Source organism: Calidris pugnax, unplaced genomic scaffold (genome assembly GCF_001431845.1).
Source record: "Calidris pugnax isolate Ruff unplaced genomic scaffold, ASM143184v1 scaffold41, whole genome shotgun sequence".
NCBI classification, from domain to species: domain Eukaryota; kingdom Metazoa; phylum Chordata; class Aves; order Charadriiformes; family Scolopacidae; genus Calidris; species Calidris pugnax.
In genome coordinates, this window is record NW_015094509.1 from 19,813,829 (window position 1) to 19,840,345 (window position 26,517).

At 42.6% G+C, this 26,517-nt stretch overlaps 1 protein-coding gene across 1 annotated transcript; it reads right to left on the reverse strand.

Annotated features, from left to right (window-relative positions):
• Positions 1-1,749: 1,749 nt before the first annotated feature.
• ANXA13 (annexin A13) lies at positions 1,750-26,517 on the reverse strand. Its single transcript, XM_014965677.1, has 12 exons — positions 26,478-26,517; positions 24,728-24,802; positions 13,129-13,207; positions 10,761-10,855; positions 7,575-7,745; positions 7,298-7,331; positions 7,135-7,214; positions 6,592-6,660; positions 6,271-6,372; positions 4,295-4,370; positions 3,372-3,484; positions 1,750-2,186 (listed from the first exon to the last, which is right to left on the reverse strand). The coding sequence occupies exons 1-12, from the start codon at positions 26,490-26,492 to the stop codon at positions 2,067-2,069; spliced, it is 1,029 nt and encodes a 342-aa protein (XP_014821163.1). The 5' UTR covers positions 26,493-26,517; the 3' UTR covers positions 1,750-2,066.

Here is a 26,517-nt window from a genome sequence, read left to right on the forward strand (position 1 = left end):
AAACTTTTGATATAGAGGCATAGGGACAAGTTTTACTCTGACAGCATTGGAGACACAGAGCAACTTCACAAGTGTCGTTGCCACCACTGTATGTATTGTGTACAGATAGAGAGATATAGCATGTAATTCAATAATGACTTTGGCCCAGTATGTGTGGGTGTGAAGATGTGTGGGATTCTGGCATGTTTTCAGGCCAATCTCTAATTAAAGAGTGAGAGATTAAGATGAAAGCAATTGTGCTCTTCCTTCTTTAGTCAGAATGACCTACTAGCGTTAATTAAAACAGTCTTCAGGCAAAAATAAATTTGGCTGCCAAAGTTATGCGCTCCACGTTAAATGAAGGTTTAAAGTGTGCTGAGCTTCTAGAGGTTTCACAGAAGCCACTCATATAGCTTTGGGCACTCTTGCTGGAATATTTTAAAACAAATCCTTTGCCTAAACCAGCTCCTTCATGTGCATTTCAGACACCCGCTGGCTTTTTCTTCAAACTGCATCCTTTGAGAACGGGTACCGGCCGGCTTATCTTGGGCTGAACATACAGTGTGACCTCTGGAGGATAAAATAACACCAGGAACACCGGACACCTAAGTAGATTATTCATCTATTCTTTCTATAGTCTCTGGTTACAAGAGCCCCATGGCAACAGCAAGGAGAAGATACGCAGATCCTGCACTGCTCCTCTCTTTCTGGGTCTGAACATTAAAATGCCTTTGATAAAGGCAAATCCGGAATCAGATGGTTGATTTCAGGTTCAGTATCTGCCTCTGATATTTTTAGGTTGCTAAAAATGTTGCCAAAGGAGGATCAGGCCTCTGAAATGCTGGAACATCCTGTCACACCTGTGTGACACACAGATCATCCTTCTTAAAAGCCCTCCGTCCTTCCCATCTCCTGTTTATTTTGCCCCATCTTTACAGATTATAACTAGGCGTCCAGCTACTACTGCTGTGACATTGATGCAAGCTGGGAGAAATAGATCCAGTGCTCAGAAATACTATTTTTGCTGGGGATTAGATGCCATCAGCCATCTCACCTCAGAGGATCTAGGTCTGAAAGACTCTTCCCCTTGCAGAGCAGTACACTCAGAAGAGGCCAGACACACAGAAATGCACACAAGCTCATCTCCTTCACCCAGACTCTCCTCTCTTCCTTCTTATTTGTCAGGCTCTGTCATGTTACTTTTCATCTACACCTTCTGTCATACGATTATAGGATTTTAGGGTAGTTCAAGGAGGAAGGGACCTCCAGCAGTTTCTAGGTTAACCTCCTGCTCAAAGTATGGTGGGCCATGAGATCAGACCAGGTTACTCCAGGTTTTATCCATCCATGTCCTGGAAATCTCCAAGGATGGAGACCATATAGCTGTCCTGAGGCCCACATCTGCCTCTGTGGGAACAGCATTTCCCTGCCTGACATCCATCTCATGAAGCCCTGTCTCTTCCCCAGCTGCACTCCTGCACCATAACCCAGGAGGTGATGCCAATGGGGACTGCAAGTCCTTCTCTCCTTCATGGAATAACTTAGGAGGTGACTATGCTGAGAGGGCAACTCACAGACAGGGAAACCACTCCGACCTTCCCTGCTGATAGCAGGATTTTAATCAGAGCCTGACTTAAATCATTAATTCACAGCCCTCAAGTTGTTTAAAGAGCTGTGATAATGGGCTGAGAAGAAATTACTATCCATTTTCTCTTGGCAGGACTGTAACGGCATGACATGGCACCCGTCAAATTGGGGAAAGAACAGTAATAATTTTCAGAATGAGAGAAAGACAGAAAATCTACCCAGAAGAAACAATGACAGAAGATTCCTCCACATATGCAAACACAAAGAGGTCAATTTAGATTTCGGGTTTTTTTTTAACATGCCTTTATTGCTTGAGGACATTTGGCGAGATAGCCATAACACAAACCTCACGTCCAGCATTACTTGGCAACACATTTCCCAGCTGGAAAGAAAACAAATTGGATTTTTTTCTTTGTGCTAATGCCACATTTTTTGGATGCTATTTTGGAAACTAATCAAGAGGTGGCTGCTCAGCATGCCTCTTCATTCTTGATGGCTTTTTAGTGCAAAATAGCCAGCAGCAACTTTCTGAAGTCCCCAGAGGTATCAGACCGGACAGCTTCAGCTAACGACTTCTTGTACATTTGCTGGAACTTCTCCTTTATTGCTGGCAGGTCGCTCTGAGGAGACACCAAAAGCCTCTTTAGAAGAGTGGGATGTGCTTTGAGTAATATGCCCTGCTCCTACCAGGACCCCTGGGGTCTGATCCAAGGTCCAAGATCCAATCTCCAAGGAGGAGAAGGGGAGAAAGGAGGAGGCCTAAAAACCTTGGAGGACTTTCAGATTAATTTAAGGTAAGCTCATGTCAGAAGGTGTGGTGAGGGGATGCTAGCTACAAAGAGGGTCTGTGTGGAGAGCTGTGCCGGGGCGGCCGGGGGCACCTCTGCCCAGTGCTCAGTGGAGCCATGTGGGCACAGCCTTGGTACTGGGCAAACTTGTACAGGTCGCTGCCAGCTCCTGAGGCCACTCCGTGGTGACAAGCAGGGAAAAAGGCACCTCAAGGAGTATGACTAAAAGAGAGTTTTGTTCCACCCACAAAAGTAATTTTCTGGTTACCACAGGGAGGGAGAATTAAACGCCTTGTCTCAAGATCTCCTGTGAAATGGCAGGATTCTGATCTTTATCACTGGGGTTTTAAATGATATCATGATTGGACTGTGCCTTAACAGAGAGACTGCCCTGGAGACTAATTTCTCACCCTGCTGGTCATTGAGAAATGTGCTTTCCTTGTCCCTGTGAACGACTTCTCCTCTGTGTCAAGACTGAAACATCCCTGTGGTTACAACCTACACAGCTTACAAGGAAGGAAGGCTTAAAGACTGTGTTTAAGATCTCAAATGTCTTGTGCAGTTTTGTGCTTTTTAAAATGACAATTATCTCCTTTGGCTCTATTTTTCTTCTCTCCTCCCCATCTGTTTTTCCCAGCTGGAATCAGAGAGAATTGGCAACATATGTTTATAAGCAATTCTCAATTTGGGAACTGCTGCTTTATCATTACTTAACGAGAAATTTACTTTCAACATCCTATTGGGGCCAGACCTCCCTGTGGGCTAGTTTTAACCAGGTACAGTTGACTCCACTTGAAATAGCCTGTGTGCTTTCTGGTTTAGTTCTTCTGAAAACTGAAATAGATGCAGAATCAAAATTAGAGTTGCCCGGGCACAAAAGCAGAGTGTGACCACTGATGTCATTGGGCTGAAATGGGCCGACTGAGCACCTGACCTGCCAGAACTCCCTCCATACCCTTTACATTTGTACTTCTGCCAGAGCTGATGTGAGGTATTACAGGACGCAGGGCACCCTACCTCAGCCCTGGTCACGAGGATGCGGATCAAGGTCTCTTCATCAGTCCCGGCTCCTTTCATTGACTTGTGCAGAAGTGTCGCGAAGTAACCTGGGCAGTCTTTGGCACAGCTGACTAGAGAAAACAGTAAAAGGCCTCATTATACTTGGAAATTTACACTTTATGATACATCTTCAGTAAGAATGAAATAAATAAGGAAGAAATAAAGGAAATTCTCTAGGGTTTATGCTCAGACAGACATATGAGCTGGCAGGGCTTTCATTCTGTGTCTGGTCCCCTATCAGTGTGCAAGGAGAAGTCTTGGAGTCTGAATGGGGACGTACGTTTCTCCACGGGGAAAGAACGTTATGCAGAGAAATGATCAGCACTGAGTACTTGCTGTTCTATAGGGAAAATGAAATTAATGAGAACACTTGCCCCTCTGGACTTCCTCTTGCCCATCCATTCCTGGGGTAGCTGCTCACTCCGCAGCTCACAAGGGCAAGATAACAGCAACACCAGTAAGATAACAAGAGCCAGGGCACAGGCTTAAATGCTGGTCACAGTCATCCCAGTGCTAAATTGCTGTCAAGGGCCCTGTACATTTCTGTGGTGGCTGGCTAACACACTTCTGATGATGCCCAGGCATCCACTGGAAGTTATCAGCAGCCGTGGCCTCAGGGGCAACTTGGAGGTGGCCACTCTATGTTAGAGGGCAAATAATTTAGCTGTTTGGAGAGCAGCTGTGTCTAGCAAGTTTCATTTCTAAAACCAAGGGGTCCAAATCACTACTGAAAACTGTCTCTTCTTCTCCTGGAAAATATGTCAGCTCAGTTTAGGGCTGTCACAATGTCCAGTGCCAGGCTGCACACAGACCCCCAACAACCCGTGTCAGATGATGGCGAGAACCAGAAAAGAAAGGTCTTGACACTTTTTTTTTTTTACCAAGGGTGAGATAAGCCTTCTCCAGGTCTCCAGATGTTTCACTTTTAATGGATTCTTCTATGTCCTTTCCACACACCTACAAAGACAACAAAAAACATCAGAGCTGCTGTCCGTACATTTCATCCCACTGCCATAAAACCAGCATCAGACTTAGGACCCAATGGCAGAAGGCCAATTCAGATCCTTTAGAGCCTTTCCAAAGGAGTAATTCAAGGGCAAATGAAGTTCTCCTCTGGTATAAGTGCTCAGAGAACCACTGGCACCAAAAGAAGGTCTATGCGGCCAGGTAAGGCACAATGGTTAAGAGATGGACAACCTAAATCAAGCAGTCACGTAAATTGGAGGGTGACTAGAACAAAGAAGCTGTAGTGTCTTCTTGAGTGACCCCTCATCAGAAGAAACTGTTCGAGCTTCCTCTAACCCCTCTGTCAAAGGCTCTGGATGGCTCCCACACAAATAAGATAATTTTTGGAGCTTTACCAGGTCTATGAAGTTTTGTTACTTATTGTCTTTGGCTCCCCAGGGAAAGTTTACAAGCACTGCAGTTGTTCCCAAGTTCTTGTATTATTCTCTAAGAAAGGGGGAAAACACTTCAAGCCCGAGTTTATCCTGACTTTTGTGAACTTTGTGATCTTCAAAGCCTTTTACTTTGTTCTGTTTTGCCTCTCAGGATGGCCCTGCATGGTTCAAGACTCTAGTGGTCTTTTAGGTCAGAGCTGGGAGACCAGGCGTACAAGGCGGGAAGTGATCCCTTCTGAGGATCTGGGCTTAAGTTCTGCAAACTCTCAACCTGGTTTAGATCTGGAACTATTTATCTTTCCAAATGCAGAGAAGGACTGATATTTGCATGGCTCTAATCTTGGCCCACTTCAAATGCAGCCAGGCAGGATATGGTGGATCGGTTTGGGCAACCTGATCTGCTTGGCTTTAGGAATCAAAAAGCCAAGGTAGCTTGGCTACTGGAGCACTTAACTGAACCCCCAGGGTTTGGGCCACTCTGGGGGAGAGAGTATCAGTTAGTGACTGGTTTTGTTCTCCTGCCAGCAGCAAGCCAAAACTTGGATTAATCTGCAAACATTTTTCCAGCTAGGGGTTCCTGATTGTGCTGACACTGAAATATGGCCTTGACTGGAGCTTTTTTCATCTTCAATGCCTAGGGCTACAGTTCTCTGATGAACTCAGAGTCATCCCAGGGAAGTTCAGGAGTATGAGCCAGAGGCTGGAGGGGGGGGCCCTCTCCTGGGAATATGTGTCTCTGATAAGCTTCCACTCGCTGTCAAGAGAAGGATCTTGGATTTCCCATTGCTTTGACTGCCTCAGGTCATTTCCAGGCGAGAGGTCTCAGTGGAGGTCAGCTCCAGGCCCAGCCATGAGCAAAATGTCCCTGGTGGATGACACAGAGAGAAGTACCAGACAGCCGGGATCCTGCTGCCTACTTAACCTCATGTTTGGAGGAAAAGGAGAGTGAAGCAAAGTACCTGCACAGTGTGGGCAGAGAGGAAGAGGCTGGAGATGTGCCTCTGGCCAGCCAATATGAGCATGTGAAGTAGGGGGATGAGGAGGAGAGACCTTGCCAGACTCTGCTTTGAAGAAGGAAAGGAAAAGACCAGAAAAGAAAAACCCTGCTTCAGGGCAGGAGTTTGTGAACCTGTCCCTTTGCTGGTCCTCCTGCAGAAGTGGGGACACCCACCATGGTGCAGCTGAGGGTAGGAAATGACATCATGACATTTATTTGGCTGGATGTTGTGTAGGTTATGAAGAAGAATAGGTTCTTCACCAGCAAAAGATACAGCTTTTAGTCCCTATTTCCATAAGACCAGCATCCAGTTGTATAAAAATGTTTTCCAAGATTCTTAAAGCATTCAAGAAGTTTTAAAATGGCAAGGAAAGGATTGCCTGCTCTGCATGTACTTGTAGGGTCCGCAAATTACATGTCAGGCCCTACACAACTCACATTGCAGAAGAGAATAACTCACCTTTTCATAAGCTTGAAAAGTAGCTCTCAGCTGGCTATAGCTTCTCTTTGCTAAGACCACATTGAAAGCCAGCTCCTCTGTTCCCCACCGGCCTTCTCCTGCCTGAAAGATTGCATGTTATTGTTTTGAAGCACTTGTTTATTCACAGTAGAGACAAAAAGTCAGCCAGAGCCCTTGATCCACCAAGCTCCAGCCTGTGTCCCCCTCGCTTCATGTCCTTACAATGCCATTGCCCCCATACTCCATGTGTTTAGTCACCCCTGAGGCAGCCCTTGCTGCACAGCACAGGGGAGATGGGGATTTTTCCACAATTGCACTTACCTTATACAGATCTGTGGCATCTTTCTCCGCGAGCTCTGCATTGACCTGTTGGGTATCATCTCGGGTTGCCTACAGGAAAGGACATGACAATAAAAAAACCTGACGAAGGGAAGATTGTAAACTCGTGGTTATAGTTTTGGTTATAGTTTTGCTGCCATCTGCTGACAAATGCATAGTAACGAGGCATGGTGGGACTCGGTGGTATGGCTTTGAAAGGTCTGTTCGTGTTAACCACAGCCCCTAATTTTCCTGAGTTTCGAGGTGAAGCCTGAATGCTAGCGCTTATCTCCCTTGGAACTTATAAAATTATTTCTGATGTTATATCACTTCTTTAGTTATATTTAAAAGCTACAGATATAGAAGGGTCTTATCCTGAAGAATGCCCTTTGCTTACGATAATTACCTCATTATTGTATTATCTATAATAATTAAGTTATTATAAATACCAGCTAATACTTATTATGATTATCCAGGGTAGACAGGATAGAGAAAAGGAAATATCTCTATGAGGTATATGCATAAGAGGAAAGCCCCCAGCCTCACCTCTAGCACAGTGACTAATATCTTCTGTAGGGAGCCACTTGTGTCACTTTTAACATCAGAGTCTAGGTCCCTGTCAAAGACTGTGGAGAAAAAAAATATCTGTGAGGGTTCACCCAGTGATAAAAGGATTAAATGTGTGTGTTTGAAAGACAAAACTACTTACGCCGTTTGTATGCCTCCTTTATGTTTACAATTTCCTAGGCAAATAAATCAAATAAACAAATAAGCAAATTAATAAATACGGAAAATTGTTTACAAATGTAAATAAATAAATAAACAAGCAAACAAAACGCCAGCAAGTCAGTACCATGCCCGTGTTACTTGAGGTGTAGCAGGCGTGGAGGGAGAAGCTGAATTCCCACTCCCTGCTCAGGGCACAGAGACATGGCACAAACCCAGCCCAGTTCAGGACACATCTTGGTCTACCTGGGTGTCCTAACCTTATTGTTTCGTGTGCAGAGAATCTCGATCAGCAGCGACTCATCCGTCCCAGCGCCCTTCATTGCCTTCCGAAGCTCTCGGGCCTCATACTCACAGGGCAGGTCCAGCAGAGCCAGCACAGCCTTCTCAAAATTCCCACTCAGGTCTCCCTTCAGGTCGTCTACCATATCCTGCAGGGACAGTCAGAAGAGTCAGTGCAAAAGCTGAGCTGGGATCAGAGGAGGGGGTTATTTGTTCCAGAGAATTTCATGATTTCAAAGCTTCTTCTGGACCAAAAAGAGACAAAATCTAAAAAAGGCTTTAAGTACATGGACTTCTTTTTTGCAAAATAAATTCCCTACATTTTTTTGTTTCATATTGAATGAAATGATTGTCCCATCTTCAAATACCAGCCAATATCAGTCCAGTTTTGGCTCTTATTTGTTTGAATAAATGCAATCTAGTGTTTTTAAAAGCCTAACAGGAGAGTTTACTTTGAAACACAATGCAGAAACGTTCTGCTTCAAAAGAGGTGCAACAGAAGGGCTCAAACTTACTAAATGTCTCTTCCAATCTCAGTTAAAATTGACTTACTGGAAAAAGCAACACATTTCTACAAAGTGTTTTGGTGCCAAGTAATTAGCATTTTTTCCTCAAAAATAAAAAAACCCCACAACCTTCTACTAATTATCTACTTAATTCAAAATTTAATAAGATCCCAGAGAAGAACTAGCTTATGTACGCACGCTGAGAAGGATGCCTACTGATGAATTATTTGAAACTCTATCTGCAGTTGATGTTTCCTGTAGTACGGGAAGTACTTGACAACTTCAGAACAACAATTGAGGAGCCCAACTCGAAGCCTATTGTTCTTAAATACCCTCTTACACAATCACAAGTGAACACTCAATCAATTCAAGTCAGAGGCTGACATCGCTGTTGGAGCAGTTTCAACGGGTGCACCGTGAACTTCACTTCCTCGAGCAGCAGGAACAAGAAACGGTACAATCTGCGTGTTCCTTCCCAAGAAATTTAGGCTGCCTAGGCAGGTGAGAAGGGTTGCTCCATGCTGATGTAACTGGGATGTCTCACGGCATTTGCTCATTTCTAATGTCTGTTTTTATTTATCCACATTATAGAACTAAATCTGTGGTATTTATGTAATCAAAATCTTTCTCATGCTTGCTGTAGCTGTTACATACTGAGGGTGGTGAAACACTGGCACAAGCTTGCCCAGAGAGGTGGTAGATGCCCCATCCCTGGAAACATTCAAGGTCAGGTTGGATGGGGCTCTGAGCAACCTGATCTAGTTGAAGATGTCCCTGCTCATTGCAGGGGAGTGGACTAGATGGTTTTTAAAGGTCCCTTCCAACCCAAAATATTCTATGATTCTATACAGAAGGCTTTCAGGTTCAGTGCTGCCTGTCTTATTAACATTGACTAATGACTGATGAGCAAGGAGACCTTAGGAAAATACCAACATAATAATAAGCTCTGCAGGATTCAGCTGCTTGCATAAATAATATATTAGAAGCTTTATTTTTCTTGTTGGAAACTATTTTTCTTACACACAAAATCATTAAGGCAGTCTACATTTCTTCCTCTGGAAATCAAGTGCCCAGTGAGAGTTCTCAGTTTTACAACGTGTATTCTGCTTCATCACTGGACATCTGTTAAACTCAACAAAAATATAATGATGTACGATCAAATAGTTCCTCTCAATTTGCATCTGGCCTGAGAGGGATTCTGACTTATAATTTCCCTTTTACATTAATTCATTTTCTGAATGTGCTGAAGATGAATGCTGTCTGAAACATTTTTTTACTTCAGTTATGAATCATTTTCTAGCTCTCCCAACTTTGATTAAAATGCTCTGATCTGGTTAAGGCTGATTTCAAGAAGACTGTGAGGCCTAAGATTAGAAATATAATTGGTATTTTAGATGATAAAATAAATTGCTGAATCAGAAACTAACTGGTGTCCTCCTTAAATCCACTGTGCCCTTGATATTTTCAAAAGCAGAGCCTGTAGGCTATGTTTCTAGCAAGCATATAGTATGAAACAGAGAGGCCATTTATTTTGAAGCACCTTGCTATACAGAGCCTTGTACTTCTCTTTTATTTGTTGTCTCTGCTCCGCTGTTCGACTCGACAAGACTTCAATAATTTTCTTTTCATCGGTTCCTGAAAAAGAAGTTGTGCATGGGAATTATTTAATCAGGAATGTAATACCAAGGAAAGAAAACACGATCTCTAAAGAGGAAAAACTGCTATACATATATCCCCACTGGTGCCAACTTTAGGATTTGTAGCATCTTGGATTATTTTGAAGATATCTTTAACTGTAGTCAGCTACAATGCTCAGAACATAAATTAAAGTTCACCATCTCATGCTGTTCATATTTTATCAGGGAAATCGAGTCTTCTGTTTGAGAAGGTCGGACACTGCTCCTAAAATCAGGGTTCTGCCAGTGCCTGTAGGCTGACACACACGTTTTTGGTTGCAATGCCTGTACAGAAGGCTTTCAGGTTCAGTGCTGCCTGTCTTATTAACATTGACTAATGACTGATGAGCAAGGAGACCTTAGGAAAATACCAACATAATAATAAGCTCTGCAGGATTCAGCTGCTTGCATAAATAATATATTAGAAGCTTTATTTTTCTTGTTGGAAACTATTTTTCTTACACACAAAATCATTAAGGCAGTCTACATTTCTTCCTCTGGAAATCAAGTGCCCAGTGAGAGTTCTCAGTTTTACAACGTGTATTCTGCTTCATCACTGGACATCTGTTAAACTCAACAAAAATATAATGATGTACGATCAAATAGTTCCTCTCAATTTGCATCTGGCCTGAGAGGGATTCTGACTTATAATTTCCCTTTTACATTAATTCATTTTCTGAATGTGCTGAAGATGAATGCTGTCTGAAACATTTTTTTACTTCAGTTATGAATCATTTTCTAGCTCTCCCAACTTTGATTAAAATGCTCTGATCTGGTTAAGGCTGATTTCAAGAAGACTGTGAGGCCTAAGATTAGAAATATAATTGGTATTTTAGATGATAAAATAAATTGCTGAATCAGAAACTAACTGGTGTCCTCCTTAAATCCACTGTGCCCTTGATATTTTCAAAAGCAGAGCCTGTAGGCTATGTTTCTAGCAAGCATATAGTATGAAACAGAGAGGCCATTTATTTTGAAGCACCTTGCTATACAGAGCCTTGTACTTCTCTTTTATTTGTTGTCTCTGCTCCGCTGTTCGACTCGACAAGACTTCAATAATTTTCTTTTCATCGGTTCCTGAAAAAGAAGTTGTGCATGGGAATTATTTAATCAGGAATGTAATACCAAGGAAAGAAAACACGATCTCTAAAGAGGAAAAACTGCTATACATATATCCCCACTGGTGCCAACTTTAGGATTTGTAGCATCTTGGATTATTTTGAAGATATCTTTAACTGTAGTCAGCTACAATGCTCAGAACATAAATTAAAGTTCACCATCTCATGCTGTTCATATTTTATCAGGGAAATCGAGTCTTCTGTTTGAGAAGGTCGGACACTGCTCCTAAAATCAGGGTTCTGCCAGTGCCTGTAGGCTGACACACACGTTTTTGGTTGCAATGCCTGTTTGAGTATTCCTGAGGGATCAGCCAAAGGATCCAGTTCATTAAGGACACAAGCTTGTGCCGGCACAACAGAACGCACGGCATGGGGTGAGAGGCTGGGGCAGGTGAGGATGTGATTAAATCAGCTTCCTTAACCCATAGCCTGACTGTACAGCCTGTACAAAATGCGTTGTGCTCTGCGTTAAATGGAGTCAAGAAGAGGAGCAGGAACCAGCCTTCATGGTCTGAGTCTCCGCTGATGCTGTTTTTCTTGGCAAAAATAAGTGAGAGTGAAGCGGGAGCACGGGGTGCCCGGGTGATGTGCACCACAGCAGCTGCATCCCCCAGGAACCCGCAGGGGAGCTGAGCACGCAGTGTCCCCCCCAGCAGAAAGCCCCGGGGCAGCTTTGAGCTGTAACTTATGCGATGGATGGAAGCAGCTTACTAAAGGCAATGACCTTGTTGTTGTACTTTTCTTGCCCTCAGCCATAGAAACAGATGTTTGCACTAAACAAAGCTGCTGGAAGGCATTCGTTATGTGTCTGCCTAGAGGGACAGGACTGCAGTGATGTTACTTGGATGCCCAAAAGACACAATAGATCAGCTATTGCATTAACATATGTGTCCTGGGGCACTTCCATCTGAGGGCCAGCAGCTTGCCTCAGGTGCTATTTCTTCAAGACAAGGATTGGAATGGAGAATGTATTTCAGGAGATCGACGGACCCGGCATGTGATGGGCACTGCCAAACTACCCATAGTATATAAAGGGTTTAGATGGCAAATCAAAGGCATCAGGCCACATGCCAGGTCTGCTGATGCATGCACATCATGCTGGTGGACGCTGCCCTGCGCTCTCCTTGTGCTCTTCCATCTGTTGCCTCCACCTACTGGGCTCTCAGATGCCTCATCTCAGGTTCTTGGGAGCAGGGATCAACAAGGGTTTCCAGGAAGCTACCAGTGGAAAGGATAAAAATACAAATGATATTGGCATTCAGCAGCAGCTGATGCGCTTTCATCCCTGCATGTCACCACCAGGCATATACAGGACAAATTTAGGACATCTTGTCCAGTTCTTCCTGCTTAGAACCGAGGCAGAAGGCATGGTCCAAATTTGGAAGGAAAAGGACTCCCATCTGACAATGTGGGGTTAAACTCTCAGCAGCAGAGTCCTCTGGGGAACTGTCTTGAGGGGGCTCAGATGGTAGGACAGGAGTAGTTCCTAAAATTCAGCACTTAACTCGCTGATTCTGAACGTCAGTACTATACCAGGAAGAAATGTTTAAATACATGTTTACTGTGCAAATGCCTGGAGTGAATGAATAACTTATTGCTCTGGTATGCTGCCTGGTTGTTCTTCCTCTGCTGGACATTGCCACCTCCAGGGACCCGAGGAACCCATGAACACTGTGCATTCCTCACAGCAGTGCACAGTCAGTCAGCTCACTTCAAATTGCCTTAGAAGATGGTGGGACCCAGTATTTTTGGTTAAAAATCACTGATGCAGATTGAGATCACTGTATATTCCATACGGGTGATGGACCTGCAGTGGGCTCTGATGAGCATATGGAGTGGTGATGTTTTTTACCGGTCCTTGAAGACCTGGGAAAGGACATATAACCGTAACCTTAATCCAACCTGAATAGCTGGACCTCATGACTGTCATATCAGCCTTGACAGCTTGATGTTCCTATCACAGGGAGCAAATATCATGTTTATCCCAATCCCGTGGAGCCAAGCAATTAACAAACAAGACCTTATAATTTTTGAGGAACAATCTGGCTTCCCTTCCCATTTATCTTAATCACATAAAGCTTCATGGGTGCGCATGTTCTTTGAGTCAGTAAGTGACAGAAAGCATAAAGATTACCTGAAACTGGCTGGAACAGTTGCTTTGCCTTAAGTTTATGTATAGGCTCTTCATAATATTGAGTTGCATTTAAATATAAAAAGAAAGAGCTTTCTCACCTGCTCCTTTGCAGGCGCTGTGTATTTTCTTGGCATCTCGGTCTGCATCAAACCCGTGATGATGGCGTTTATTGGTTGACTGAGAAAACAGAGGCACAACAGATACATGGGAAATGATTTCGCATTAGTCTCCCTGAATTGCAGCAGTTTGGGCCAGGTAATTGCTGGATCTTTGTTTGAACCATCCAAACTGTGAAGTTCATGCTGGGCTTTGCTGAAATACTGTACCTATTGCTAGGGCTCCTAGAATGGATCCACAAATAGCTGTCACCACTTGACACACAGTGCTGATCCTATACAACTTTATCCTGTCAGTTTGGGCTAACACAAATGATTTAAAGGTAATGACTTCATACTAAGCATTTTCATGCCAGATCAAATATTATTTGTTTGTACCACATTAACAACAGGCCAATATAAATGCCTTATCAGACATACAGAGCCAGGCCCCGTCTCTGCAGTACGTTTATAAGTACTAGGAGTTTACAATCCCAATCAGGTGAATAAAAACTGGTCCTGCCAGCCTTCCTTGCGTTGATGCATTTGTGCAAACAAGATAATTGGAGATATAATGTGATAAAGCTGCTGTTTTTTTTATTTTGGAAAATAGTACGGGTTACCTTGAGCTAAATCTACCGGGGAAAAGTCCACAGCCACAGCAGCAGTTTACAGCCTGACATATCAATGTAAACAGAAAACCATGCCTGTTCCTGCTGTTCTGACAAGCTGTGAATCACAAGGGCTGAAACCCTGGTACACCCTCTGTTCTGCTGTTTCTCAGGCGGGGGTAGAAGTATCTGAGACCAGGAGGGCAGCAGCATTTTCAACCCCTGTAGTATCATGAATCGGATCTTGTAAGCGCCTAAGCTGTAAAATAATACCGGAAAATAGGTTCTGGGCTCCTAAATCAAGTAGAACTATATGCACACCACAGTCTTGGGGGGGGCCCTGCAAGTGCTTTGGCATTTCCGTTCTAACAGCAACATGTGGATGAGGCTACTTGCTTTGCAGAGCTGCCAAGTACTGGCATCACCATTGTTAAATAAGGGTTATGACACCCCAGGGCATGACACTCTGCTTTTAAGCCTTTCTGAAAACGCCACCATCCTGCTGAAGAGCAAAACAGGCTAAATGGCTGGTTAGTCTCCTTATCTTTGGGGACAGCACAGAGCAGGGACAATTCCTGAAAGACATTAGGCTCGAGATCATTCTGCTTGTGGGATAAACAGAATTTAGGCATACAGCTGTGGGCAGTGCTCTGCCACATACCCACCTGGCCAGAGGACAGGTTTATTTACAAGCACAGATATAGCCTGGAAGCATGTTTGTTGGTATTCTTCAAAAGTTTCATGCTGTGATCTACCAGCTCTGGTAAGAAGACCTACAGCTCTGGATAAAGGAGTCCTCTATCAAAAGACAAGGAGAAACCTCAAATCCAGTCCCTACCCTGCTTTACCAATATACTTTTGTGACAGACCAAAGACCATGTAGGTACCTGGCTGTTTTAATGCAGTTAGCAGCCAGGATACAGTTCACTAATAGCAGTGCAGCCATCTCGCTGAAATGGGAAGTTATTTTTACAACAGTAGCAATTACTAAGGTGCAATAGCAATGCAATAATTTCTCTCAGTCTCTACAGCACAAGCTAACACTTTCATTGCCTCATCATTATCACAAGTGTTGCTTGTAAATGTGCATCCTACTGTATGATCTGACGCACATAGGCTTCTGTGAACCTTTCAAATAAGGTGGAAATAGATGTATATAAGTAACTAATATTTTCTAGACGGAGAGTTTATTTAAGTCTTCAAATTTCTCAGGAATTTTGTCAAAAAGGAAAGGAAAAAGCACAAAATTAGAAAACAAATACTCTGATCACCATCTTCAGCCAAAAGGAATTGCATTCACATTTTTCTATTATGATAGGTGCTTCTTCTTTGATGGAATCATATACAAAAGATATCTTTTTGCACAAGATCCTTGAAAATTAAGCAGCTCTAATTTCTTTCTTCTCTTCTGACTGCTACACCCTCATTTCCATTCTTGTGAGAATAAAATTCACCTTTGTTCTCTGCAACACACTCCCTGAATGATGAATTTGAGGGAACAGAATAACAGGATCCCACAATACAACCAAAGCCCATTCTGAATATACAGCCCCAGGATGCAAATGCCACGTGCACAGCCACGCAGAGGCACAACGGGCCTCTTTGCTGGAGAATCGTTGACACAAGGAGTGTGGTCCAGGTGCTCCTCGACACGTGGTGGAGTCAATGAGCATCACAGTGTAGTGTTCAGGAGGATGCTCTGCTGCCCATTCGAGTGAGCGTGCCCCACACACCGCACTGCACAGTCCCAGCACGGTTTTCCTCTCTCCACAATACCAAGTTTAACATGCCAAGTGTTTTCAACACTTCAGTCCATACTTTAGCAAATGATTGTATCATTGGGTAATGAACTCCTAGTTATTTCTTGCACCTGTATCACGCACCCAAGGGACACTGCAAGCTGGACCGCCAGCATCCCTGCCTTTCTACTGTGGAAAGCAGCTGTTTGTAGGAACAGGGTACAATATCTGAATGGAGTAAATGGTGGTGACACTAAGACACCATTATTTTGGCTGTGTAGTATTAGCATGCTTTTCAGATCATGTTCATGCCACTCACATGGTTGATCCAGCTGTCTGCGTTAGGCAGCCAGTACTGAAGTTATTCTAGAGTTGATTAGAAAGCATTTCTTTGTGAAGGTAAGGACCAGAGAAACAGCTGAAAAAATCAGCAAAAAAGGGACAATTCTGGAGCACAAAATACAGATAAAAGTGCTAACATATCAAATGCATAGATGTGACTACTTTGTAGTATCCAAGTGCTATTCTAATTCACAGATCCCCAAATTCAGTCCAGCAATTGCTCCAATGGTAATGCCATTCCAGGACTTTGGGAGAGTGCCTCTCTCATGCCTCAATGGCTGGTCAGCTATGCTCAGGTTTTAGTGATTCCCTAACTCCTACGTGCAACTTGTGGCTGTAGCTGTTGTGTTTGTGTGCAGCACCGTTGCAACAGGCAGCAAAATGACAGCACCAGCAACAGAAATAACATCGTGGATTTATGAGGAATCATAAATACATAAAAGAAGGAACATATTTCTTTCCAATGTGGAAGGGAAGGAAGGCCTGCTTCTTAATGATGTTCGGCACGTCTGTTTTAAAGCACCAGAGGAATATATTGAGTCATCTCTGCTAAAGCCGTCATCTTCAAACAAATCACTGTAAAACATTAAATGATGCATCTGGGAGATATCGTCCTTATAGTACTGTGTGTAATGCTAGTATCAGCTTTATAGATAGGAAATCTGACACCCTGAGTAAGTGACTGTCAAGGCCAACTCCTGAGTCATCTATAAAGCCCTGGTTAAAATTCACTATCTGCTGGGTCCCAGCCTTGTTCTGGCCCAATGACGCAGCCTTCCCACGCAGCAGAGGGAGGGCTGCATCAGAACTGTGCTGCTTCCTACCCTGCGGATTTAGACAGGTAGATTTTCTTGCAAGGGATAAACGGCAAAAGAAATTTGTTTAGTACAATATGTTTGTAACTTGCAGGTATTCTTTTAAAAAGATGGGCAGAGTCACTTTAATACAGTTCTTGGTTTAGAGTTAAGGTCTTGGATTAGATTTGAGTAGTTAATGACTTACAAATGTTAAAGCAGTTTTGGTGACAGCATGATGTGGAGTCCGAAATATCAGGTGGAGAGATTGCACACAAGTTTTGCAGCTGGACATAAGATGTAAAGGAACTGGCTCTCATAAATTGGTCCAGCACCGTCTACTCAGTTACTTAATTGTTTTCTACATTTCTCTCCAATACTTCTGTATTTATTAGTGTAACCAAAGTTCTGCTGGTAAGAAACCCTTTTTCCACTTCCAGCCTAGCTGTATTCATGGCCTATGTCCACTTGTTCTTTCTGCTAACAGTGTTCCTTAGTTTGAACAGGTTTTGCCTCACTCATACGTATTTTTAGACAACATCCATTTTCCCTTGTAGCTTTGGCTAAAATTGCCACACATTTATTTATATTAAACTGGATAGATTATAACGGATTTAAAACTAACACTGCTACCTTGTTTTAAAGCACATCAAGTACTTTTTCCTATTGTAAATGACATTTGACTTTAAGGAGATGTTAAGATGAGTTTATAGTTGAAGATGGTCTACAATGTTTAGAGAAGCATTTGGAGACTGTTCTTTTATATTTCAGCATGTGGAGCCCTTACAGCACAAATAAACAGTTTTAACAAAAAGGTCAGCAAAACTAAGAAAGACAGGGGGTGGAGGGAAATAAAAGCTCCGGTGGATTCAAGGCATCAGTAGTTAGAATTGGTGGGAAATTGCAATACATTGCAGATATCTCTGAAGACAAAATCTACTATCTTCCTTTAGCTAAAGACAATTAAGCTTGTAGTAGATAGAAAGTGCTCATCTGTCAGTAGAGAACAACAGAAGAAACAGAAGATTAGAATCATAGAATCATTGCATCATTTCAGTTGGAAAAGACCTTTAAGATCATCGAATCCAACTGTAAACATAACGTTGCCAAGTCCACCACTAAAGTATGACCCTAAGTGCCAGGTAGCTTCCCATATTGCAAAAGACAGACAACATATGCTATCTGAAAATAGCTGGTAATACAGCTGAGCAATCACAGCCTTTTTTTATTTCTGTCATCTCAAGCAGATTCCAGAACTATGCTGGGCAACAGAGGTTTTTGGAGGAGTGATGTCAGAACAGCAGAAAGGGTAGCTGCTCGGATGCTGCTGACAGTGCTGACCCACTGCAGCTCCAACACTGATCGATGACAATAATGTGCATGGGAAAATGCAGATGCAGACCCTTACAAGCAAATTGCCAGGAAGACCAGCAGGAAAGCAGCTGCTGACCAGAGCAGTTGAGATGCAGGTCTAACAGTGATGGGCAGAGCTCTAAAAAGGGCTGGATTGATCCAGGGATGTTGAGTGCCTACCCCAGTTTTCATTTTTGCCAGGTCCATTTTATGTGCCTTACTTAGTGGATGTCTAAGTTCAAGCTTCTCTTTCGTTGATGTTTTTGTTTTTCTTTGGCTTAACAGAAATAAAAATTAAATCTTAGAATGACAGCACATAGAAAGGGCAGACAGAGCCAGCCATGCTCTTTACAGCACTGACTCTTGCACGAGTGGGGTCTGGAATAAAATTTAGGGCACTGTTCAGTTGTCCAAACATAGGTATGAGGTGCCGTTAGAGGTGCCCCAGGGTAAGCTGCCCGCTTCCTTTCAGAAATGAGTGGTCTCCTGTGGCACCTGCACCTGTGAACCTAGTGTAGATGGCTCGCATACCTGGAGGCATCTCCAATGGTTTCTGAAGGTGGCCAACAGAATCACACCACAGCTATTTCACCAGTGTTCTTATTATTCACATAATTTTAATTATGTTCACCAAAATGCACTGGAGAAAACAGAGGTTTTAAAAAGAATGACACAAACCAGTTCCACGTGCAACAATCTGAGCTTTCCTTTCTACCAAGCAGGTGAGCTCATGCCTCAGCCTTTTGTTCAGGGCACTTCTATACAGTCTCTCTCTCCTCAAAATTTTCAAGAAATGTAACAGGCACCTAATATTTTGAGAGTAACACCCCACTGGTAAATTAATCCAAAAATTGTCCAGTGGGTTCAAGTATTTTTAGCTGGAGTAACAGATCTATACATCCTGTTTCTTTAGGAAGCCAAGCCCCAAACAATCCATGACGTCCCAAAGGTGAGCACAGGAATGTCAGAAAAACAAACAGACAAGCCAAAACAATTGAAAACCTACCACAGATCAAAAACTGTGCAACCTGTTAAGATTTCTCAGTTCTCACTGTGCACAGTCACTGAGTCACCAGTTCAAAGACCTTCGGGTAGCCTTGTTTCCTGCTAATGAACCAGTTCTCTTCCAGCTCAGCACTGCTAGAGCTGTCAGGACTGGTTTGGGCAGAGCTGATCTTGCTGTAGGCAATGGATAAGTGAACTGACATCTCAAGGTGCCTTCCAGTTCTCTGATCTTCTGTATTCCTCTTTTGTGTGGAGCAGAGAATTTACCTTCTCTGTCTACCAAGAAATGTCCCAAACCATCTAGCCCCCTTGTTAGCATAATAAACAACAGGACTGGGCTGTTTATCTCATTAGTTAAATTGTATCTAATATACTACAATCACAGAAGACAGCTTTTGGCAAATCAGCACCTACATGATTAATTTTTTATCAACACACATATACTCAAGATTAATTATTTATCCTGGCAGAAGCCTTTAATAAGCTATAATGCAACTGGAATCCAAGGTTAATCCTAGACTAACAGTACTGGATGGAGGAAAATAAAGAGGGCACGTTGTCTTGATCTTGTGGTTTTGGTCTCCTACCTCACACGTTGTCAGGATAACATCCTGTTAGCAGAGCAACCTCTGAGCTCTTACTCAAAGGGATAGTCTTAGAGACAAACAGCCCAAATCTCATCACTCATTTCCAAGCATTTCCGTGTGTTAAGAACAAAACACAAGAACAAAAATGGGAGTAGGCTGCGGTATTTTGGTTTTGATCTACTTCCAGTGACAGACTGAAAACATGATGCTATGTTTGTACTTCACCGATAATCTGATTTACCAGAACAGACATTTCCAGTCGTAAATATTTTTTTTGCCCTGCTGTAATGCCTAGCCTTAGGCCCCTTTGAACTGGGTCAATTTTTGGATCATAGCAGAAGGTATGAGCAGAACAGAATAGTCACAGCCTTCTACCCCTATATAAGGTATATTATTCTTTTATGATATTGTTGCTTTATTTTAAACCTATGCATTCCTAATAGAAAATAAATCTGCCTGCTTGTGTCAGTTAAAAATGCAGTCAAAGCCAGAATGAACATCAAAAGAGAGGAGGAAAAGCCATTTTAGCAGTAGCATCCAACCTGCCTGACGAGCAACATCCCTCCCTCGCCCGTGGCCAAGAGCCTGGAGACGTGTACAGCACATCTCAGAGCTGTGGGTGGGAGAGCTCTCAGAGCCCGTGGGCAGAGGATCGACCCTCCACCAGGAGCCTCTGGCGTTGCTGTGGGATGGATGAGGACCCTGGGGCAAGATGGACATGGGTCTTGGTGATCTGTGGCTGCTCCCTGTAGCAGCAAGGCCCCAGACACCAGCACAGCCCTGCTCCTGACTGTGTCAGCCAGCTGGGCACGGGGATGCAAATATTCCTGGGGGATAAAAGGGTGACTTGCTCAAAAAGCTCCAGCCCATCAACCAGAAAGGGCAGAATAGCAGATAAAGCCCATTTCGTTTCAGTGTATAGATACGTCCATGAGAAAAACTTCTTAATATTAGAGCTCTTTAATATAGTGGAGAAGCAAAAGAATCAAAGATCATTTCCTGGTAGGCAAGGTCGGGTCTCATCTAGCTAGGGAAGGCTGGTAGGGATGAAGATATCTGGTCATTAGCAGATCTGGATTCCCCATCTCCTGTCACCCTTTCATCAAAGATAGATGTTCTTCTGCCAGCTCTTCTTCAGTGAAATTCAAATAATTGGGCTCGTTTATGTGAATTTATGTGAAATGTAAAGGCTTTTGGCACACAGGTCAGAGTAGATGGGCGCTAACATTTAAAGGCAAACAGAAGCTCACAGCTGTGGCGTGTTGTGGTGGGGCAGCATCAGCAGGCACCAGGGTTTGTGCTACGGCAGTAAGAGGTGGGGCTGAGAAACACCTTTTTGACGTCTGTTAATTGGCAAGCGTGAGGACTATGTGAGTCCTTTTGACCGCAAGGTTTCCTCCTCTGCTGTTTTGCAAAACGTACCTGTCATTTTTGTTTGTTTGAGCAATTTTCTCAGTCAACCACAATATGTAACTGGAAAATTGCCATCAGCCTCCTTGACTGCTCAGAGAATGGTATCAGCGTCGCCGAATGCCACCCGCCATCTGCCAGGCAGGCTGTCACTCTCCCAAATCCTTACGGCTGTTTTAGGTCTCACAGCTGTATGACAGCAACACGCACTGCCAGGCTGGCTTGTTGCTGACAGTCTGTTGCTATCAATTGGGAACAAAACAGTTTCTATATGAAATATAATACAATGGATAATACAATATACGTAAGTCATGTCGACTCGACTTCATTGCGCAACAGCCTCTGCAAGGATTCAGTGACTCCTTCCAAACAGAGAGGTGCAAATAATCTTATTTTCTACATCTAAGACTAAAACTACAGTGACAACAAGGTCCTAATAAAATTAGTGGCATTTACTTTTTCCTATTACAAACAAGTGGCAACAGTGAAGGTAATTGCTCAGGCAGTTATTTAAACTGCAAAATTAAAGCCATCAATCTCCTACAACGTCCCTCCTGTTTCTAAATAGCTGTTAATAAATCATCTCATAACAGCTTATGGCTAGTTTTTTATCCATTCAATTTACTGACGCTCATCACCATGATAGAGAAGTCCACAATTAAGAGAAAAAATATATGTTTGGAGGGTTTTCTTGTGGCTGAATTTTACACCATCCAGTTTTAATGTGTCCACACCTTCTTGTGGCTAGTAGAACTCCTGAATGGAGATGCTTACTTTTAAAATCAGAATTAGCTACCAGGGTACCATGCAGTGGGAATGCCAAAGTTGCAAAACTGCAGCTTTTATTTCTAAAGAGCTCAATTCATCTGCCTAAATACAGATACCTTTGAGATGTGCCAAAGCACCCGGAACCTGTGGTGGTGCTGGCAGAGGTGACACAGGGCTGATAAGGACCTGACTCCCCTGGTGTGGCAGCTGAAGCTGAGGCAGGAAAGGATGCCAAAGATCTCCCGAGGCTCCATGACTGTGTTTAGACATGAGTCATTTCCTTTTAATACTTATCTTGCAAATGGAAGCCACAAAAAAATGGCAAACAAATGGCTTTATTCACACGGGACAAATCTAGAATTCCAAGTCTGCAATAGTTCTCTGTGGAGGTGGACTTGTCTACTTCTATTTATTGACCATAATGCCTAGTTGAAAAACACTTTGTATGCTGGGCCAGTAGGGATAATGATAGCTAAAATGATGGGAAGCTGGCATATTCTGCCTCTGAGATAGATACCCAATCTCTGACTTGACTACTAGTAAAGAGATAGCTCAAGTTTTCTTATGTCTTATTAAAAATTTTACACTCATTACCTCAACTAAGACTTGTGATGAGTTTTGTTAAGTTAACACAGATGGAACTGAAGTAAATTCTTGGGCATGCCAGCATGAAAGCTAACATGACTTAAGTATACCTACACAGGACTCAAATACAGGGACACAATCTTTGGGAACGTCATGCTGACTCTTCTGTGTATTCTAAAGCTGAGTTATTTAAAAGGAGAAGAACTGGAAGCATGTTGTGCTCCATCAGGGAAGCCCCAAGATTACATACTTCTCCCCTTGGTCCCTTCATTGTTTTTAAAACATTCCTCTGCAAGATGCATTATTTAAACACCATCTATACATTCATAGACACATAGAAGGGCTGTTACTATACGGACATTGCATGTTTAGTGTCTGTCAAATCAACTGTGTCAACTGAACTTGGAGGTTTCTGCATCTAACTCCTTTCCACCTCACAGGGTACAGGAAATCTCAAGACGCTCCCAGGTCAGCTGAGTCACCCAGAGCAGCATTAATCAGTCCATTGCTTCAGTCAGAGCCATAGTTAATAATAAAGGCCAATTAATTTTTCTGGGTAGTAACAACAGAACTTGGTAGAATATACTAAAACTGTTGTATACAAAAAAGAGCATTAGAGTCCAGATATTTTGGAATTTTGTATGTTTTTGTAAAACACAATTGTTTGACCTGTTTACATGATGTAACACATAAATGTAATGACCCTTTGATACTTCGGATGAGTTATTTTCTTTTCCCACAAACTCATAATAAATTTTTCATGGGTAGATGATTTTTAATACCTACCACGGCTGCACTCACAGAACAGCCTCAGACCTAAAAGGAACAGCAAATGCCCAGGATAAAAGGGGACCATGGAAATGAAAAGAATCTGCCACAGCTCTTCCCCATGTTGTGTGGCTGAACAAGAAGGTGTATTTATTTTCTGCTGATTGTGGGCTTATGGCCAGGGACTGAACAAGAATCGACTGTCACTCGATGTTGGTCTGCCCAGGGAAGCAACAAATAGCAATTGTTGAGCTTTGTGATGAGATAATAAAATCGCACTGTGGTAAGTAATACTTGTACTAAGGAAACATTTCTACAAGGCTAGAAATGTCCATAGGCAACACAGAAGCCCTTGTGATGTTTGTGAGCTTATCCCCAAGAGGGGTAAGATCAGGCAGGTGTGCTCTCCAGGTTATACTTACTTTACCTTCAAGTTCTCAAACCATCTGGCCCACAACAACCTGCCACCCCCTATCTTATGTTATAGTCCTCCCTGGCAGAAGGTTTGGGCTCCTTTACAATGAGAAGATGAATATCAAGGGAGTCCCAGAGAATCTCAAAAACTGGTTTATGTTAAAAACAAAGAACTCGCACACCCCCCACAAACATAGAGAACAACAGGAAAAGTCACAAACGTAGAGAACAACAGGATAATGCATAAAGAGTCTTCTTGGATTCTTGAGAGAAGGCTAAAAAACAATTACACAATTTCACAAAAGTCAAAATCCATCAAACTTTTCAAACCATCATATCATCAAAACTATTGCTGCTATTCCCCAAATGTCCCCAAAGCGCCTTGCTTACAGCAGAGCAGCTACTCAGATTTTCAGGTGGATTGATTCTATTTGTGGTAATTTTAAAGGCAGCAGAAGTACAGATAAGCTTGGTGGAAGACTGCAAACAGCGTAATTAATTAGAGACTTTAAATCTCTAAGGATGCGCAGTCAAAAACTTTGTTTGATTGTAGAAAAAGGGATTGAGTTCAGAGAGCAAAAAGCATGTGGAAATATGCAAATCTGGAGCTGTAATATTGCCCAGGTGCAGCTCTTAATGGAGAGCTCAGTTTCTATTAGAAAGGTACACATTAGAGCTGGTTGGAAATTTTTGTTGAAAGCATTTTTTTCAGTAAAATTTCTTACTTTTGTTCAAAATTTACATGTTCAGGAAGATAGTAAATTTGATAAAACCTCCATTTTAAAATGAGTCATTTTGATCTATCTGGAAAGTTCCATTTTAGCATCCACATAATGGAAGCTTTTCTTTGAACAATGCTTAGCATTCAGTGAAAACTTCACTTATTAATGACATTTTAAAAATAAGTTTTAAAACCTAAATCCATTTAACCAAATAAAATACCTCATTTGACACAGATGATTAATTTGATATTTCTCCCAGCAGAGAAATGGGCCATTAAAAAAGATTTCACTCCTGATATTTCAAAGCAGACAAAATTTTAGAAAGGTGCAGTACTCAACAGAATGAAGCCACACAGTTTTACCCAGCTTTCCAGTGTCAAGCTTGACCGTGAAAGAGGAGTTGCCTTTGTGCACTGCAGTGCCTCCCAAAGCCACCATAAGCCACAGCAACATGTGCTGCAACACCACGGTGCCCCTTTCATCCTTCATTAAAAAAGCGCTTACTGGCTCCTCTGCTGACAAACTGGTACTCCCTACGGTTGGTTTCCGTATATCCGCTGCGAGTTTGTAAGACTTGCTCTGGAGGTTTAAAAAACACAATGCGTAAGACACTCACGAACCTGTGGTTGCAAAACATGAGGTTAGGAGAAAGAACAAACTGCAGCTGAAAAGCTCAGTTAAGAATTTAATATTTTCAGGCTGTTCCAGAAGCGGTTCTCTGATGCAGATGCAGGCACTTCTCCCATGTTACCTGCAATTTTCTAGGGACAAACACAGAATGATGCAATTCCCAGATGAGTCGTGGGCTGAATCGTGGGATTCTATTCCAACATGGGCTCACACCTCTTCCCACTGGAGCCGACAGCACAACTCCAGTGGTACTGCCTCTATATGCAGGCTACCTGGTCCACCATGGAGCTCATACAACTTCTAAACCTGCCTGAGATGCAGTGCTGAGATGTCTCTTGCCATAGATAGACCTCAAATGGCTAGTTTAAACCTAAATGGAATACGCATTCAGTGCAGCATCCAGTGAAAGGCTCTCCAGGACCCTCAGGAGATGCCTGCCAATAACCCTACGGTGTGTGCTGATGTGGACATATGGGGCAGGAGCTTTCTTGGTCTTGTTTCCTACACAAAGATAGGTTACTAAATGTCTTGCTTGGCTCCCTTCTGACAAGCAGCCAGGCTACAAAAGGATGGTGAGGAGATGGGACCATGTACCCTTTCACAGGGGGACAAAAAGCTGGAGCTTCGTACAAATGGTATGGGCTCTCTTGCTCAGCCTGGCAAAGAAAATGTCCCGGAGAGCTGGTCTAAAAGCAGTAGATGCTCAGCATCTCTCAAGGCCTGGCTGAATTTGAACTAAAAAAATAGTCACGAAATAAAATAATATAAATCTTAGAGAAACTGATGTCACACTAGCCTGTATCAGCAAACAGGCTGTCACCTATCAATACATACTGTAAACCTGCAGGTTTTCAGACAGCATTCAAGGAGAAATTGCGCTGCTAAATAAATATTGCCCTTTATCCATTAGTTTAAAATCGGAGCTTTAAAACCCCAACTTCCTCAGCACAAGCTACACAACTTTCAGATGCACCAATCATTCAGAGCTACCACACAAGCTTTTGACAATCAGGCTGTTTTGAGGTTAAATATCTTTATGCAGATTTAGATATTTATTATTAAACACCCAAGTGTTAGCCAAAAATGTCTTAGTCAAAACTCATACAGTAATTTGATGTAGTAAATCCTGACACCTGGATTTTAATCAGGCCCTTCTGTGAGCACCACATTTTGAGACTACTCCTGTCCCTGCTATTCAGTGATAAAGTTAGATTTCGAAAGTGTTGGCCTTTCGGACAGGAAGTTTTTCATACATCTTTAGGGAATTATTTTAGTTTTCAGAATGTTCCAACACAAATTTGCTAAACTAACTAAAATGAGTTTTCCCATGACATCCTACGCATCTTTTTTTTTTTTTTTTCTAAAATTAAAGTGCTGCCCTTCTTAATGAAGCCACAATGGATGTTAAAACACCTAGATTCTGTGTGTTACAGTAAGTTTCATTACTCATATACAGCAATTGAGGGATGTTACCAGCTATAGACAAGTTTCCCACCCACACTTAAAGATTTTGAGGTTCAATCTTCATTTGCAGCTGTATTAATGTCATTTAAAGTGAAAACGGACAAAAATAAAAACAGGAAATTGCTGCGTTCTTGAAAATCCAAATTAAATAACTACTTACATGTGAACTGCCCATTTTTGCTTAGCCTGAGGGGGGAAGA

What these genes read in the sequence shown, in the direction of transcription:
- ANXA13 (XM_014965677.1), bottom strand. An exon ending in TCTGCACACGAAACAATAAG is followed by an intron (nt 7,332 to 7,574) that starts GTTAGGACACCC and finishes TTATTTGCCTAG; the next exon opens with GAAATTGTAAACATAAAGGA. An exon ending in AAAGGAGGCATACAAACGGC is followed by an intron (nt 7,215 to 7,297) that starts GTAAGTAGTTTT and finishes TTTTCTCCACAG; the next exon opens with TCTTTGACAGGGACCTAGAC.